Source organism: Apodemus sylvaticus, chromosome 9 (genome assembly GCF_947179515.1).
Source record: "Apodemus sylvaticus chromosome 9, mApoSyl1.1, whole genome shotgun sequence".
NCBI classification, from domain to species: Eukaryota; Metazoa; Chordata; class Mammalia; order Rodentia; family Muridae; genus Apodemus; species Apodemus sylvaticus.
Window position 1 is genome coordinate 21,351,549 of NC_067480.1, and position 18,002 is coordinate 21,369,550.

Here is an 18,002-nt window from a genome sequence, read left to right on the forward strand (position 1 = left end):
CAGGGTGGTTTTAATTCCTGTGCTTTGAGATGTAGGTTGTGACTCCTCTCCCCAGTGTGTGAACACAGAATAAGACATGTCACCGTGCTGCTTTCAATGTGCAGTGACTGGGGATGACTGTCCGGGTCAACAGTGGCCTGTGCAGGCGTGTGCACGTGCCCGCCACAGCACTTTGAGGACCTGACTAAAGGTAGCTTTGCCTTGTGAACGGAGACCCACTGCACACCACAGTAGGTGATATGCTTTTCCCTGGCCTCTTTATCAGAGGTCTTTACAAAACCTCAGGTGGAAGGAATCAGGGTGACCAGGGTAGAGACTTTGAAGGAGACGCCTTCCCCATGAGCAATGCATGGTCTGGTTCTCCTCAAAGGAGGGTACAGAGTCTGTGAGGGATGGTTTTAAAAATGTATTTGCCAAGGTCACAAATGGCAGAGACAGTTAAGATGACTATTTTGTATCTGTTCCGGTGGAGGCTGTTCTGCAGGGCAGGAACTGCCAATGCCTTAGTCTCTGTACTGGTAGTCGAGGATGCCGGGGTCTTAGGTGTCCTCAGGTTTTGGGACCCCAGTCTTCAGCAGGTGGGGAAGATGTGAGGTGAAGGAAAGTGAGCTGTGCAGCAGCTTCTCACTGTATAGAGAACCCTGTAAGGACATGCTGTGGCCCAGAGACTAGAGCAGCATCAGCAGAGAGGTCTGCAGACCCGTGAGCCCGTGCATGCCCTACGGTGCTCACCTTTCCCTTCACAGAACCCTTATGGCTCCTTCAGTACCAAGGAGAAGAGGAACTCCCTCACGGCTGACCTCCCAGGGTTAGCTCCAAGTGAAAGTGACTTTAGCGCATGTCCTGCCTGCTGGCTTCTGCTCTTTCCAATGATACATCTTCAGGAAGATTATGCCCCATGGGGGACACTTGGGGACATTTCTGATTGGCCTGCCTTCTGTCTGGCCACATAGTCTCATGGCTAACCAACAGAGGCCGTGCTTCTACTGTGGGAGATAGAAGTGCCAACATTCTGTGAGAAGACCTTTTCTTCCCAGAGCAGGGAACAGCGGGTGACCCCACTCTGACAGCCACAACTTATTTGGAGAACGTTTTTTGCTAACCAAGCATCTTGTCCTTGTTCAGCCCCTGACTCTGAGGGGAGGGTGCTAGGGAAATCCTGTGTGGGTTGTTTGGCCTTTGGAACAGCAGCGGAGAGGAAACCTTGGTGTGGCAGTCTGTCTGTCAAGACTTTGGAGGTATATCTTCCTTCCCTGACTTCATGTTTCTTCCTGGGTGGGGTGAAGCACCCAACTCCCTGTGATTTCCACAGGTCACATCAGTGGAGAGACCAATGTGTTACCAAGACACAGGAAAGTATAGGAAGGGAGATGAGCCTCAGTTTGTTTTGGGTTTTTTTTTGTTGGTATGTTGCTTGGCTTTGTTTTGTTTTTGAGTCAGTTTCGTTGTGTCTGCCTGGCTGGCCTGGTGCTTGCTGTGTAGCCCAGGCCGGCCTCATGTTCACAGAGATCTGCCACCGGAGTGCTAAGCCAAGCCAGGCACTCCTAACATAAGCCATGTTTTTTTTTTAAAAAGGTCCCTTACTGCTTTAGAAACTTGACTGCTATGATTACTGCTGGGATCCAGGAAGAGGGGCTGCTGAGAAAACTCACAAAGGCCCTTTGTCCTCCAGAGGCCAAAGCCTGGCATTCGGGACTGTGTTGTTTTTTTTTTTTTTGTTTTTTTTTTTTAATAATATTTTTATTTTCTATATTCTTTGTTTACATTCCAAATGATTTCCCCTTTCCCGGATCCCCCCTCCCCATATGTCCCATAAACCTTCTCTCCATCCATTCTCCAGTCACCTCCTTTTTTTCTCTGTCCTTATATTCCCCTCCAATGCTAGATCAATCCTTTCCAGGATCAGGACCTTCTCCATACTTCTTCATGGGAGTCATTTGTTATGCGATTTGTGCCTTGGGTATTCAGGGCTTCTGGGCTAATTAATATCCACTTATCAGAGATTGCATTCCATGTGTGTTATTTTGTGACTGGGTTACCTCACTTAGGATGATATTTTTCAGATCAAACCATTTGCCTAAAAATTTTGTGAATTCATTGTTTCTAATTGCGGAGTAGTAGTCCATTGTGTAAATATACCACATTTTCTGTATCCATTCCTCCTTTGAGGGGCATCTGGGTTCTTTCCAGCTTCTGGCTATTATAAATAAGGCTGCTATGAACATAATGGAGCATCAAAACAACCCTGACATTTCACCTTACACCAGTCAGAATGGCTAAAGTCAAAAACTCAGGAGACAGCAGGTGTTGGCGAGGATGTGGAGAAAGAGGAACACTCCTCCACTGCTGGTGGGGCTGTAAGATGGTACAACCACTTTGGAAATCAGTCTGGCAGTTCCTCAGAAAACTGGACTGATGCTTCCGGAGGACCCTGCTATACCTCTCCTGGACTGTGTTGTTCTTTATCCACTATGCCTACAGGCCCAGTCCGCAGGCATCAGCCCAGGTCAACTGAGAGGCTTGCTTTAGCCACACCCCTCTCGAGGGAGCAGGAGCACGGGCCCTGTGTCAGAAGCATCCAGCCCTGAAGCAGCTATTGCAGGTTTTCTGGGCTATACCACAGGCTCTGTGTGAATAATATGTTCCCTGATGAACCAGACGGTTATGATAGCTGCTGGGTGATCTTTGAATAGTGCTGTGCTGTCGGGGTTGCCAGCCCCAAGGGCAGTCGCTGTATCTGAAGGATGACCTTGCTCCCTTGTCCCCAGTATCAGAACATCTGACATATGGTAGATTTCCCAGCAAATGCCTGCTAAATGTAACCAAACAATAGCATGCCTGATGTGCATGGGATTTGCAAGCCTGGTCCAGAGATGGGGAGAGATGCCGTGCCTTGTCCCAGCAAAAGCCCTGGTTCCATTTGTAGAAGCCCTACTGAAGTCATCCTCCAAAGGCTCTGCTTCCTGATACATCCCCGGGGTGGGGTGGGGGTGGGGTGGGTTTCAGTGTAAAGAGGTGTGGTGGGGGGGTTCAGTGTGAAGAGGAGGGGCAGGGGTGGGGTTCAGTGTGAAGGGGTGGGGTGGGGTGGTTCAGTGTGAAGGGGTGGGGTGAGGGTGGGTTTCAGTGTGAAGGGGGTGCGGCAGGGGTAGGGTTCAGTGTGAAGGGGAGGGGTGAGGGTCGGGCTCAGCGTGAAGGGGGGTGTGGGGGTGGAGCACAACAGCGGAATGTACATCTTGAAACTAGAGAATGTGCACACATGACCCTGATGCTGGACTGCCTGATGCTGGCCTAAAGGGGAGTGCTGCCTGGTGCAGGGTGTGTGTGAGAGAGAGGAGTGGGGTGGGAGGAGGAGGAGGAGGAGGAGGAGGAGGAGGAGGAGGAGGAGGAGGAGGAGGGAAAGAATGGTTAATAGGATCCTGGAGCTCAGTTCCTGGGTCAAAGCCCAACTGCCCCTGTGGTCTGAAGCTGGCCTATCCCTGAGCCATAAGGTAGCAATACCACCTCCATTGTGGTATTGGAGACTCAGCAAATTGCTCAGGTATTGTCTAGCAGCTCTGTGCACTCGGCAGGCCGGCACTGTGCAATTGTAGCTGCCTTTAGCACATCTGTGTTTACCGGTTTCAAGAACTCTGTGCTTATCCTGTAAGCTCCGGAACCACTCTGTGCTTATCCTGTAAGCTCCGGAACCCTGTGAAATTCTGGTTCTCTCACACTGATGAACATTGGCCTGGTCATCCAGAATTCTGGGGTTCCAGGCCTCATACTGTGGTCTCTCCTCAGAGCAAGACCAGATGATGGAAGCAGGTCAGAGCCAGAGTACAATATCCTGCAGCAAAGAAGACTTACAAGGGCACAGAAAACTGTAAAAAGGAGTGTGTGGAACAGCCTGTCCATATGGCAGATGCTTAAAAACAGTTGGGTAAAATGTCACTGGAGCCAACAAGACGTAAAACTTCTAAGAAGATGAAACCCCATCTGTGTTGGTGGTTAAGAGAGAAAACAGATGATGCGCCGTGAGGGTGCACCTGCACATGGGAAGCTCAGTGCGGAGAAATGGGCACCACTCCCATCAGGGCAGGACACGTGGTTCCCTACCAGCTGTGGACCCTTTAATATGGTTCCTCATGTTGTGGTGACCCCCAAGCATAAAATTATTATCATCACTACTTCATAACTATAATTTTGCAACTGCTATGAATCATAAAGTAAATATCTGCTATGCAGAATGTCTAATATGTGATTCCCCCCTGTATTAGCCAGGGTTCTCTAGAGTCATAGTACATCTTTACAACATATGGGTAGTCTCTATATAGTAAGGGAATTTGTTGATGGCTTACAGTCTGTAGGCCAGCTCCCCATCAATGGTCAGCAGCAGCTGTGGATGGAAGTCCAAGGATCTAGCAGTTGCTCAGTCCCACAAGACAAGCAGGCAAGGAAGAGTGAGTCTTCCTCCTTCTGTCCTTATGTAGGTCTCCATCAGAGGGTGTGGCCCAGATTAAAGGTGTGTGCCACTGTACCTTTAATCCCAGATGACCTTGAAGTCAGAGATCTCCTTGTCTTCCAGAATTCATAGCCTCTGTGCTTCAAGATCTCCATGACAAGATCCAGGTCAGAAACTTGTATCTCTGAGCCTCCAGATTAGGATCATAGGTGAGCCTTCCAGTTCTAGATTGTAGTTCATTCCAGATATAGTCAAGTTGACAACCAGGAATAGACACTACCCTCTCCCCCCCCACACACACACACACCACACACAATGGGGTCATGGCCCACAGGTTGAAAACCACTGCTCCAGTTCCCTTCTGGAAAGTGGCTGAATTATGCAGATAAAACCTCTAAGGAAAGCCAACATAGAAGGATATATCCGAGCGGCGTGCACAGAGCCTCCCACACAGCAGCAGTGGTAAAGGCATCCTTCCGCCATGCTGAGAGAAGTGTCTTTGGTTGCTCTGTGGGGAAGCTGAGTGACAACAGCGGTGACACCAAAGGCGAGTGTGCCCTTGATGTGGCAGGGCAGCTAGGGGACATTTCCTCCAGAGGTCTTACGTAACCAAACTATAATGTAAAACTGTGGACCAGAAAGTATCTGGAGAAGTGATATGGGGCCACCCCACAGCATCCTGCATTCTATAAACAGTGAGCTAGACCTCTCACCACAGAGGGGATTATTCAGAGCCCGTGGGTGGGAAAGGCAGAATACACAGAGAGAAATGCGTTAAATGAGTTTTTAACCTGTTTACATGTACAAAAAACTATATGCCGTGTATAAATGTGTATGCTTTTGAGATGAGTATCTTTTTAGATGTATCCAAAACTCATCACCTATATATCCCATGTTAGTCTATGCGATGTGATCACAAAACATTCATATGTGATTACATGTGTACATGTATACTAATGTTCATAATAGTTCATGTTTTCAGCCCTATGAGAAAGCATACACATCCAACATGTCAGGTGTCAGGGCTGGAGCGCAGAGAGCAGGAACAGGCGCTGGCCCCTGCAAGCAGAGGAGCGGAGCCTTAGGGACATAGTCCAGAGGGAGATAGGGGATGGGAAGCCAAGGTGGGTGGCCGCCTGGGGTGGTCCAGGCAGTCCTGGGTGGAGGCTGCCTCCCTGGATGATTTCCTTCCCAGCCCCAGGCGGGAGTCGTAGGGAATGGAGAATCCATTCTCTTTGGTTCCATTTATAGCTCAAACAAGGACCAAGTCTGTTAACGAGTTTATCCTTTCAAAGAGTGAATGACTTCACGGCCTAGCACTCATTGAAACGTAAGTTACATTTGACCAGACACATTTTCTCTACAAGCATGCAAGTCCACTTTTCTACCCAGTTTTGTCTGGGTACCCTAGCTTTGGCCCTGGAAGAGACCTGCAGAAGGGGTCTCCTCTGAAAAGCAGATCAGACTCTCCTGGAGTCTCCCTTGAATTTCTAAATGGCAGATCCACAGACTGTCTCTCTCTCTCTCTCTCTCTCTCTCTCTCTCTCTCTCTCTGGGATATTTGTTCTGGTCAGCAGCCTGTGGTTGGGTGTTTTGTTTTGCCTGGTTTTTGCTTTTGTCTATTTTGACTTCAAATTTTATTTTTGCTGAGACTTAATTTATACCGCTACTTGGAAAGCTCAACCTTGTGTCCCCAGCTGTGCCCAGGGCCATTACATAAATGTTGGAAAAACCTGTAAGAACTCTTGCTGAGGCAGGAAAAGCACAAGACCCATCGTGAAAGTAAATTGCCATGCTTGGGGGCAGTTTTCTAGTCACAGTAAGATTTAATATCTTACTGATGACCATGATCCCAAAAGATGTCATTAATTGCAATTGTTTTTTATCTTAAGAATATTCTGAGGAAGGGCACAGCGGGCTCACTTTGCAGATGGGCAGGCTGGAGCACTCAGGGTAGGTTGGGCACCAAGCCTAGTGCAGACGGAAGGAGTATGGTAGACTTTCCTTTTGACCACAACATCCTGTCTCTATGGGAGGGAGACACAGGGAGATCTCAGTGGCCTGGAGCAGGGTGTCTGCCTCCTCTCCCTGTGCTCTGCTGTTGCATGGAGGGGCACAACTGCAATAGCGACCTCAAGACATGGGCAATCCCTGCTCAGCTGCGTACTCTCAAGGAAGTGGACAAGTTGAGACTCTGAGGAGACGTTCATGGCCCACCCATCTGGCTTGCTTTGTAAGAACAATTTGTCTATGTCAGAAACTATAAGTCAACAGTAAGCACATCCAAGCTAATGAAACCGTGACGGAAGATGGTTTGTGTATAACTCATTTATATCTATAACTCCATATGGATGTCCAGAGAGCTCCTAAGCGATGACTGGGCCTATCATTCATCAGCAAAATGCAAATTAAGTTGACAGTGAAGATCTAGTCCACATTGATTCCAACGACCTAAGTGTAAAGTTAAAAAGATGACATCATCAGAATGATGGAGTCACCCCTGAACTCCCATGGCTGATAGGGATTCCATGTGATAGACCCACACTGAGTAAGCTTTCAGTTTCCTAGATTATATAATCCACAGAACACTTGCACCCAAATTCCCCAATAAAAGAATATGAAAGGCACAGAGACTTTCCCAGCATGCTTGGCAGCATAAATACAGAACCCTGAACAAACTCATGCTGGGTCAGGTGGCTTTTGATGGAGGTGCTAAGGAAATTCAACAGCCTTTTCTCCTCCTCCTCCTCCTCCTCCTCCTCCTCCTCCTCCTCCTCTTCTTCTTCTTCTCATTTTTTTTTGTTTTTTTGGCTTTTTTTTTTTTGAGACAGGGTTTCTCTGTATAGCCCTGGCTATCCTGGAACTCGCGCTGTAGACCAGGCTGGCCTCAAACTCAGAAATCTGCCTGCCTCTGCCTCCCAGAGTGCTGGGATTACAGGTGTGCACCACCACCACCTGGCCAGCCTTTTCTTTTTTAAAGATTTATTTATTTTATGCATATGAGTACACCACCATTAATCTCTTCAGACACACCAGAAGAGGGCATCGGATCCCATTACAGATGGTTGTGAGCCACCATGTGACTGCTGGGAATTGAACGCAGGACCTCAGGAAGAACAGTCTTAACTGCTGAGCCATCTCTCCAGCCCCCTCAACAGCCTTTTCAACAGATGTGCTGGAACTAAATATTTACTTGTAAGCATTATCTCCAGCCCTTTCCTCACATAGAACATAAAAATAACTGGAATGGATCATTGGTGTAAAGAACATTACATTACTAAATTACTAAAACAGAACAAACAAAAAAACAAGCAAACAAACAAAACATAGAGTTTTAAAGGTGTCTTAGCAATAGCCAAGGTTTCAGGATGGAAAACCAACCATGGAAAAACTAGTTACCGCACACACTTTAATAATACTCCCGGAAGAATACACACTTGTTTAGCATGAGAAGGTATCCTGTGCTTGAACCCTGTAATGAGCCTCAGCTGAGCTTGGTGGTAAACAGGCCCCTAACATATTCTGTACCCGGGAGCAGACAGCCACAGGTAGCCAATCACGTTCCGCTGAGGGTGCCCATTGGCCAGCAGGCAGCTTCTCAAACTTCTGCTTTCTGACTATGACAGAGCATCCAAACTGGAAATCTCTGGAATGTGGGCATCTTCCTGCTTAGCAGACATGTTCTTCCTCCACATTCTACTCTTAGCGGGGAGGATTTTGTTGGCTCTTCTTAAAGTTGATCAGTGCAGAGGTACTTTAGATATTTCATCCAGTCCCTTATGATAGTGTGATAGTCCCCTGGAATTTTATAGTTGGGTTATTTCATAACTTGACACCTCACCTGTGACCTGCTTCTTCACCTCTTAATCCTTCTTTATATCTTCCATATCATTTTATATGACTTCTAAATATTTTACTCATGCTACTTTTATTCTTTTTTGGGGGGTGGTGGTTTTTCTTTTCCCTGAGACAGGGTTTCTCTCTGTAGCCCTGGCTGTCCTGGAACTCACTCTGTAGACCAGGCTGGCCTCGAACTCAGAAATCCGCCTGCCTCTGCCTCCCAGAGTGCTGGAATTACAGGTGTGAGCCACCACCACCTGGCGTTACTTTTATTCTTAAGCATTAAAAGATTATATTGTACTTTGTCTTAAAGATCCAATATGGAATTATAAAATAGCATATATAGAATAGTACATAGATGGTAGAAATAGGCTATTTCTACCTATCTAAAGTGTATACAGGGACTCTTTGTTTATGGCAGATCAGCCTGTACAACACTGGGAAATACATTTAAAACAGTCAGTGGAGAACATTCTGGAGAAATCCAGTTTTGCTGTGTGAGAATCGGCTGCAGATTGCCAGGAGTCTGAAGAAAAGCTGGCTGAACAACATGGGGACAGTACTGGGGAGTGGCGTTGCTCTGAGGAGCAAATCATGTGGATACCCTCTGTACAAGAAGAGGGCTCCTATAATGGCTGGGACAAAAGTGACTTAACCCAGCATGATGAATTCCTCGAACCACAAGCACCAGGCTCACACACACACCAGCCTCACTGGTTGGTCTGAGTATACTTCATGAGAATACAGCAGGCTTGGTTCAGAATGGCCGACTTCTCACAGATAAGCAAAGACAAGAAACCTTAACCCATAGAATCATTGCTAAGTATATAGATACCAAAATGAAAGAATAAGCAAAACAACAACAACAACAAAACAAACAAACAACAACAACCAAAAAACATACAGCATACAAAAAGTATTCCTTGAGATCCAGTGGAGATAAATACTCTTTCAAGATGCCAGAAGTCAGTAACTATGGAAGAAAGACTAAACTGTGTTTAAGACATGATATTGACTCACAACAACAACAACAATAACAGCAACAAAACCAACCAAACAAACAAATTTGTATCAATATGAAAGCTATAGAGTGGGAGAAAGGTTAGCAAATTCTATAATCAATAAAGGGCTGATTTCTAGCACATGTAGAGTTTGACAATAAATATGCAACATTGCAGTGGGAGAGTAGACACACCATGTATACACCCCAGACACCCACACAGCTATAAATACGTAGAAAGCTGGCTAAACTTCCCATCTTCTGTGTTTACGTTTTTTTTTCTTTCTACTATGCTTTGAAAAGTATTTTGACTTTACTTGAAAGAAAGAAAGAGAGAAAGAAAGAAAGAAAGTTTTTATGGGTCAGCCATGATGCCTGAGTGTGTAATCTCATTATTTAGTTAGAAGCTTAAGGCAGGAGGATTGCTGAGAGTTTAAGACTAGTCTGGGATACATAGTAAGACTTAAAAAACAAACAAACAAAATGTTTAAAAATGAAACCTTGTATGTTTTTATTTTTAATTCTCTTATTTTGATTATGCATTTTCTCATGATTGGGAATTTTTTATGATGTTAAAATTTTTCCAATCTCTAGGTCATTTCTCTTCTCTTCTACTCATTCCTCTTTGCTCTCCTCCTCTTTCTCCTTCTTTAGCCATGTATTTCTGTGCCCTTCATCTCTTCTGTATACGGTCTCCACGGTACCTTCCCAGTTCTCCCGTAACTGTTTTCACTTCCTATTTTATAGAAACTGGTACCATGCCAGGGAGCTTCCATTAGTTTTCTGTGTAATTATCTTGTGGTTTGATGTTGCTGCCAGATTGGTTTTCTGTGTAATTCTATGGTTTGATGTTGCTGGCCCAGCATTTTGTGTTCTTCTCTCTGAGTGGTGCAGGGATTTGATTCCTCCAGAGGATGCTTGCTTATGGAGACCGCCAAGGAAGATAAGAGAATTATCCAGACCAACAGACAGCCAAATTGTAACATAAAAACACGAGAAACAGGAAACTGCATGACAGCACATCTCCAAAAGACCATAACTTAAAGAATAAAACTCGCTACTCTGACTTAGTTTCTGTTCTGTTGCTGTGAAGAGACACCAAGGCCGAGGCAACTCTTGTCAAAGAAAGCACTTGATTGGAAGTTTGCTATAGTCACAGAGGTGTGGTTCATTATCATCATGGTGGGGAGTACAGAGGTGTGCAGTCAGGTTTGGTGCTAGAGCAATGGCTCAGAGCTACTTCTGGAGAGAGAGAGAGAGGAGAGATAGAGGCACAGAGACACAGAGAGAGACACAGAGAGACACAGAGGGAGGTAGGGAGGGAAAGAGAGAACACCTAGCATGGGCTTTTGAAACTTCAAAGCCCACCCTCCAGTGACTCACTTCCCTCCACAAGGCCACACCTCCTAATCCTTCTAACCCCCCCCACCCAGCATCACTTCCTATACTCATATATGAGCTTTTATGGATTTTGCTTTTAGAAGCTGCCCCTGGGATGGACCAATATACGAGACACATATGCACCAATATAAGAAGCCATTTTAAGTAGGGGTCAAGTAAAGTTTAAGTTCCCAAGATCTCCCTGCGAAGTGACATTCCTACTTGACAGAAAGAGACATGTACATCCTGTTTGGCAAGTCAATACATAAGTGTTAGGCAACGCAAGTCCCCTATCACAGTTGAATACCTCAACCAATGAGAACAGGATACTTGTACAACAAAGACACGTTTCTAAAGAAATCCTCTATCTTTAAATCCTGATTGGTGGAATAACTTGGCACAGATGTTTGCTCTGTAGTATTCTGTCTGGGCATCACGGTTCAGTTCCCAAGTCTGCACTACATCCCTGATGGATCACACTTGGGGTGTGCATTCAATAAGCCAGCCCTGTTTGACTGGAATCAGTGTCTGGGTGGTTTGTGCAGTGATTCCAGACCCCAACAAAAATAAGTACACATATTTAGAATCCCAAATAGACACAACCAGAGTAAAAGCTCTCTGTGGTATATTATATAGTCAAGATGTAAAAAATATTTTTTTTAAAAACTAAAAGCTGAAATGGAGAAATGGCAACTTAACTATAAAGGGAAACACACCAATATAACATCAGAGCTCCCACCAAAGCTTGAAAACAAAAAAAGTAGGAAAATGCAGAATGATCTATGTAACTCCTAAAAGTAAAAATTGTCAACTAAGATTACAATACCCAGCAAAACTATGTCTTAAACTTGAGTTTCATGAGAGGCATAGACGAACAAAGGAGAGCTAGGGAGGAATGCATCATGTCCAATAAAATAAACTAACAAACCACACACACACAAAAAAATACAACCATCCAGCCACACAGAGGACAACCATCAAAGGCACAGCAATCAGCAAATCCCTCTGAGTAACAACCTTCCATTTAAATGACTTGACCCACCAATAAAAAGATGCAAATGAAAACAAACCAACATCCAACTAGCTATAGTCTTCAAGAAACACGTCACAGGCAAAGATACCCACAGCCTGAAAGTCAAAGGATGGAAGTCAATTTCTCTAGCAGAGAGGAATCATAAACAAACTGGTGTAGGGTTTTAATCCACAGCCAGAGAAGATGAAGATGAAAAGCATCACATATTAATAAAGGGGAGAGTTCATCAAGAGATATAATGGCTGTAAATATATACCAATACATTTCATTAAAAAACATTAAAGAGTATAAGAGGTCAGGAAGTTCCTGCTATAATAATAGTGGGTGACGTGCAGTACCCACTAGCATCTTCAGATAGGATACCTAAACAGAACATCAACAAAGAAACCACAGTTAGAATATACCGTAAATCAAATCAACTTTCCAGATCACTACAGAATAATCCATTCAGCAAATATGGGATACACATTCTTCTTGGGAACCCAGATTACATGCTAGGCCACAAGGCAACTTTTAACAAAACCAAAATAATTAAAATAATTTGATCATAGTAGGATCAATCTAGATATTAATAGTAGGAGAATTCACAGAACAATATAAGTACTTGGAGATTAATAACACACTCTGAAATGAACAGTGAGTTTTGTAAGGGATTGGGGAAATATTAAAGCTTCCATAATGAAATAAAAATGGAGGCACAGCTTTCTGGAAACTTTAGGGTACAGAATGGGCAGCAATAAGAAGAAGGTTTACAACGTAAGTATTTACACTAAAACAGATCAGGGAGTTCTCAAATAATTAACACAAGGACAAGCCAAACACTAAAGGAGTAGGTGGTAAGAAAGAATAATGACCAAGGAAGAAAGAAGGCCTGGGAGAATCGAGGAATAAAAGAACAAGTCCCAACACCAGAAAAGTTACCTACAACAATGCTATAGCCATCATGTTACTAAATGGAGAAAAACCAAAGGTCCATTCTCTCTCCTTTAATTCAATGCCATTTGAAGTCTTAGCTATAGCAATAAGACAAGAAACAGGAAGACACAAAGGGGATACAAATCTGAAAAAGAAGTCAATTATACCTATTTGCAGAAGATGTGTTCCTATACATAAAGAACTTTAAAGGGTCCAGAAGAAAATTCTTAAAACTTTCAGCAAAATAATGAGTATAAAGTCAACATTTAAAAAAAAAAAGCAATAGCTTTTCTGCATACTAGTGACCAACTTACTAAAGAAATCAAGAAAAATCCTATCCGTGGCAACTTTAAAAAATACCCAAGAGTAAAAGATAACCAAAGACATAAAAATATCTACAATAGAAAATTTAAAACACCAGTGAAGAAATTTGAGCAAGACACTGAGAACTAAAAAGACCTCCCATGTCCATAACTTGTCTAAGAATTAATGATATAAAAATGGCTGTATTAACAAAAGCATTACAGATCCACACAATTCCCACCAAATTCCAATGATGTTCTTCTCAGAACTGGAAAAGAGATTCTCAAATGTGGAAAGATTTTGAAGAGTGAAAGTCACCCTGTGCAGAGAACAATGCTAGACCCACCACATTACCTAATATCAAAGTATTTAACAAGCCACAGGGAAAACCCAGTGTGGTGCTGGTACAAAAGCAGGCAGAGTAAACCAGAGGAGTAGGATACAGTGCACAGAAATGAGCCCAGCCAGCTACACCCTGCATGGTAAACAATTAGCAGAGTGAAGAGATGGCCAGAGAATGGGAGAAAATCCTGTGTCAGCTGCACATCCTATAGAGGATTAATATCTAAAATCTATAAAAGCCTCAAGAATCTATCTATGCTATAAACATACAAATAAATGAAGCAGACGGTTCTCAAAGGAGAAGACTGAAATGGCAAATGAATATTGGGCAAAGTTCAACACCTTTAGCCAGGAGGAAAATGGAAATTAAAACTGCTTAGAGATTTCATCTCACCCCTGTCCAAATGGATGTAATCAAGAAAAAAAGATCTGGGAGGGTGGAGGGAGAGGGACCCCCTTATGCATTGCTGGTGGCACATAAGTGGGTGAAGCCATTGTAGGACCAGTGTGGGGCTTCCTGAAAAACCAAACAGAACCATTACGTGACCAGATCTATCACTCATGGGTGAATAATCAACAGGCTCTAAGTCAGTGTACCAGTGAGGTATTTGCACAATCATGTTTATTGCTGAACTAGTCACAATAACCAAGGTATAGATCCAGCCTGATGTCCGTCAACAGATGAATGAGCAAAGAAAACCACACAATGGAATACATGATGGAATTCTATTCTGCTGTCAAGAAAGAAGTCATGACATTCGTGGAGAACATCATGGAATTGGACACAATTATGTTATCAGCTAGTCCAGGCTCAGAAATGACTATGACGATCTTTCTCTCTTATGTAGAATATTCATGTATATGAGCATGTGTGTATATGTGTGTGTGCGTTCATGTGTTTATGTGTTTATGTGTGTATGTATATGCATAATATAATATATTATTAATATTCCCCCCTTTAACTTTCATACATATTATATATAAAATATATATGGATATATGTGTGTATAAGAAAATATCACAATGGAACCTGTTTCTTTGTATGCTAATCAAAGTTTAAAAGACATAAAGCTAAATGAAAATCATCTTCAAAACTGAGACATGGAAGCAAACTAAGTGTTCATGTCAGCAGGACGAATGAATAAAGTTATGAAATTAATACCATACCAGATGGGCTCCAGAACTTATGAAAATTCAACTTTATGATCACATAAAGGCTCATGGATCCAACTGTTACCCTCCATATTTAGTCCAGTATTGAGACCCTCAGCATTCTACTATAAAGTAGGCTTTTTATTAGTTAAGCTGTTTTACTCAACTGCAGTGGTATAAAGTAGACATTAATGGTAGAATATTTGCCAAGTAGAAGTATTAATGGAGTTTCAAAGTAAAACATTTAAAACTTGTGATGGTTTTATCATGATGCAGACTTTTGTTAAACCGAGGAGCATCTGTGATGGAATTATTGTAATAAAATAATCTTATACAGAAAAATAAAAACCAGTCTCGTGATTGAAGCTAGAAAGGCATCATTGACCAACAAAAGCTAGTGGCAGAGGAGGGGGAGCTTCCTGCTTCTATTCACAGCTAGCTGTGTGGCATGGAAGTGTGCAAACTGAGGAGTCTGTGTTAGATTCATGATGAGAATTAACCTTGCCGGGCAATGCCAGGAAGTGTGCAAAGACATTGTGAGATTTAGCTAAATTCTTTCTCTTGACCTGACTGTATCGACCTCGTTGAGCTACAGATATGATACAAACGTGTACTTATATACTGCCAAGTCTATATTTATATTTGTATACCTCACTATGTAAGTGTACTGTGAACAAATCTATTTACATATGAAATGAAGGTCTACACTTCCTGTCTCAACACCTTAAGAAGCTGGGTCCTCTGTGGATTTGTCTCTGAGACCCGTGACAAGGCAGGAGCCTGAGGAAAGTCTTAGCTTAAGTGGAGCCACCCAACTACCTACAGACCCTTCTAAGGAGGATCTTCCTCTTGTATATTTATTTTCATTGCTTTTATTGTTATGTTTGTATGTATGTGTGTCTACAGGTAATCCAAAGCCCAAGGAGGTCAAAGACAGACATCCTGGAACTGGAGTTTCAGAGTCAACACCTGCGTAACAACTCAGTTGTGAGCTGACTGACCTGGGTGCTGGGAACTGAACTCAGGTCCTCTGGAAGAGCAGCAAGTGTTCTTCACCTCTGAGCCATCTCTCCAGACCCAGCTGGGGTGGGGGTGGAGGTTCTTTCTTAAAAGAGGTATCATTTGTTAGTTATACGTCTTCCCTATCCAATCTACTCCTTGACAGAAGCTTCACTCTCCCAGAATGCCTTGGGCATTGACTTAAACTATTGGTTTAAGAGACCTCTCAGCAGGAGTGTGTAAGATGACTGAAAAGAGGACAGGGGTGGTGTGAGTTACCTGTAATAAATAACCACCAGAGCAGGTGGTGTTGGGGATTAATTAGATATAAGCATTAAGTTGGTTGACAAACTTGATCAAGACACAACAATGCCTAGCTTTTCTCTTAGGGAGAAGCAGAGCAGCAGATGGATAGAAGAGCCAGCCCAGCTTTGACTTGGGAATAGTTGGCGTTCTCCATTGGTCTTCTGCTATGGGAGCCCTCACTCCTTTCAGCCTGTAGCATTCTGCAGGCAGAGTAAGATTTGCTAATTCTTACAGCTCACACTAGGCCCATGTTGTGTCCATGAAATAGTTTAAAGGAAAACTATCAATGGGTAAATGAGTTCCACACATCTGTTTCCATTTTGAAGACAGAAATGGCTGCTTCTCACTGCTTAGTGATCTACACAGAAGCATTCCCTCCGACCTCAGGACAGCGTCTAACTGTCCTCACAAGGTTGTGTCTCTGTCCTAACCTCCGCAGGGCGTCCTTCACATCCTTGTTGCGTAGACTATAGATGAGGGGGTTGAGCATGGGGATGACCAGGGTGTAGAAGACAGAGACCACTTTGCCCTGTTCCATGGATGTCACGGCTCCTGGCTGTGCATACATGACAAAAAGAGTCCCGTAAAACAAAGACACCGCTGTCAGGTGAGAGCCACAGGTGGAGAAGACCTTGTGCCGCCCTGACCCTGAGTGCATCCTGAGGATGGTGACGGTGATGTAGCCATAGGAAACCAGGACAGCTAAGGTGGTGCTCACAATGATGAACCCACAGAGGCCAAAGAGGAAGAGTTCATTGAGAGCCGTGCTGGCGCAGGCCAGCTGGAGCAGTGGGGGCACATCGCAGTAGAAGTGGTCAATACGGTTGGAGCTGCAGAAGGGCAGCTGGAACGTGAGGCTGGTCTGCACAATGGAGTTCAGGCAGCCCACACAGAAGGTGCCCAGGACCAGACGGGCACAGGTCGTAGAGCACATGGTCACAGGGTACCTCAGGGGACTGCAGATGGCCATGAATCGGTCATAGGCCATCACAGCTAAGAGAAAAGTCTCAGTGGTGGCCAACAAGGAGAAAAAGAAGAACTGGGTAGCACAAGCCTCAAAGCTGATGGCTTTGGAAGTGGAGAGGAAATCGACCAGGGCATTAGGGGCAATGACAGAAGAGTAGCAGAGGTCGACAAATGATAGGTTCTTGAGGAAGAAGTACATGGGGGAGTGCAGGCGGGCATCCAGGGTGATGACCACGATCATGGTGAGGTTGCCCAGGATGGTCACTAGGTACAGGACAAGGAAGACAGCAAAGAGCAGGGCCTGTGTCTCTGCACCTCCCCCAAATCCCACCAGCACGAACACCCGCAGGGACACTGTGGAGAGGCTCCCATTTCTGTGGACTGCTGTGGCCATGAGTGGGGACAGACGCAGAGAGGTAGATGGAGGCAGAGAGGGGGAGCAGGGCTCACAGGTACAGTCGGATGTCTCACAGACTGCAGGAAAGGGTTGGTGACATGCTGTCCACTGTGCAGAAGCTGCTCTGATCGCCTGCCAGATGGGCTGGTGTGGCCTGAAAGAGTGACATTTCCCTCTAGCTTACATAGTTTGTGACAAACTCTCCTTGTGAATGGGACTGAGCTGTGCTCTAAGAACTTCAAGAGGCACCTAGATTCCAGTGACCCTCGGGTAACAAATAGCCTGTCAGCATCCCTGTGTCACATCTGGGTTGCTTGCTCTCCATTGCAGAGGATTCTGCCTTTTGTACCCTTGGCTGCCAAGACCCACCCCACATTTCCCAAATGTCATGTTACCGATTAAAGAGATTAAAGAGTGCTTCTGAGGGCCTCCTGCCCTTCAGGCCTTGTGATGGCTAACCCTTCCATCTGTAGACTGAACCCAGAGCAGGGCTCAGCCCTCTTTAGCATGTCTTGTGGCTTGCAGAATGCTGACCACGTCTCAGGAGTTCAGGCTCCAAGCCTGTCCAGAGTGTGTGCAGAGACTGGTTGATTGATTGATTGAAGGAGGTTCCTGCTAATATCTAGGTGTTGATTGATTGATTGTGAGAGGTTCCTGATAATATCTAGGTGTTGGAGACTGTGGTGTGTGTACCCTAGGACCGCGTCCTGACAATCCAGGACTGGATCCCAGACATAGTTGAGACATGGATCTAACTTCCAACCCCCCCACATCACTGGCAGTTCTTTTCCTTGATCCACCTCAGCTTTTGGGGGGTTTATAGGGTTTTGCTCTTTACGACGAAGACTAGAAAAATCTGACCCCTGCTCTGTCCTTGGGCTATTCATGATTACTTTCTCTTATTCATAGTGACTATAGTAGGTGCCAG

At 44.5% G+C, this 18,002-nt stretch overlaps 1 protein-coding gene across 1 annotated transcript; it reads right to left on the reverse strand.

Annotated features, from left to right (window-relative positions):
* Positions 1-16,069: 16,069 nt before the first annotated feature.
* On the reverse strand, positions 16,070-17,071 carry LOC127692693 (olfactory receptor 12). Its single transcript, XM_052193299.1, has one exon. It carries the CDS (start codon positions 17,069-17,071, stop codon positions 16,070-16,072), a length of 1,002 nt encoding a protein of 333 aa, XP_052049259.1.
* Positions 17,072-18,002: the final 931 nt, after the last annotated feature.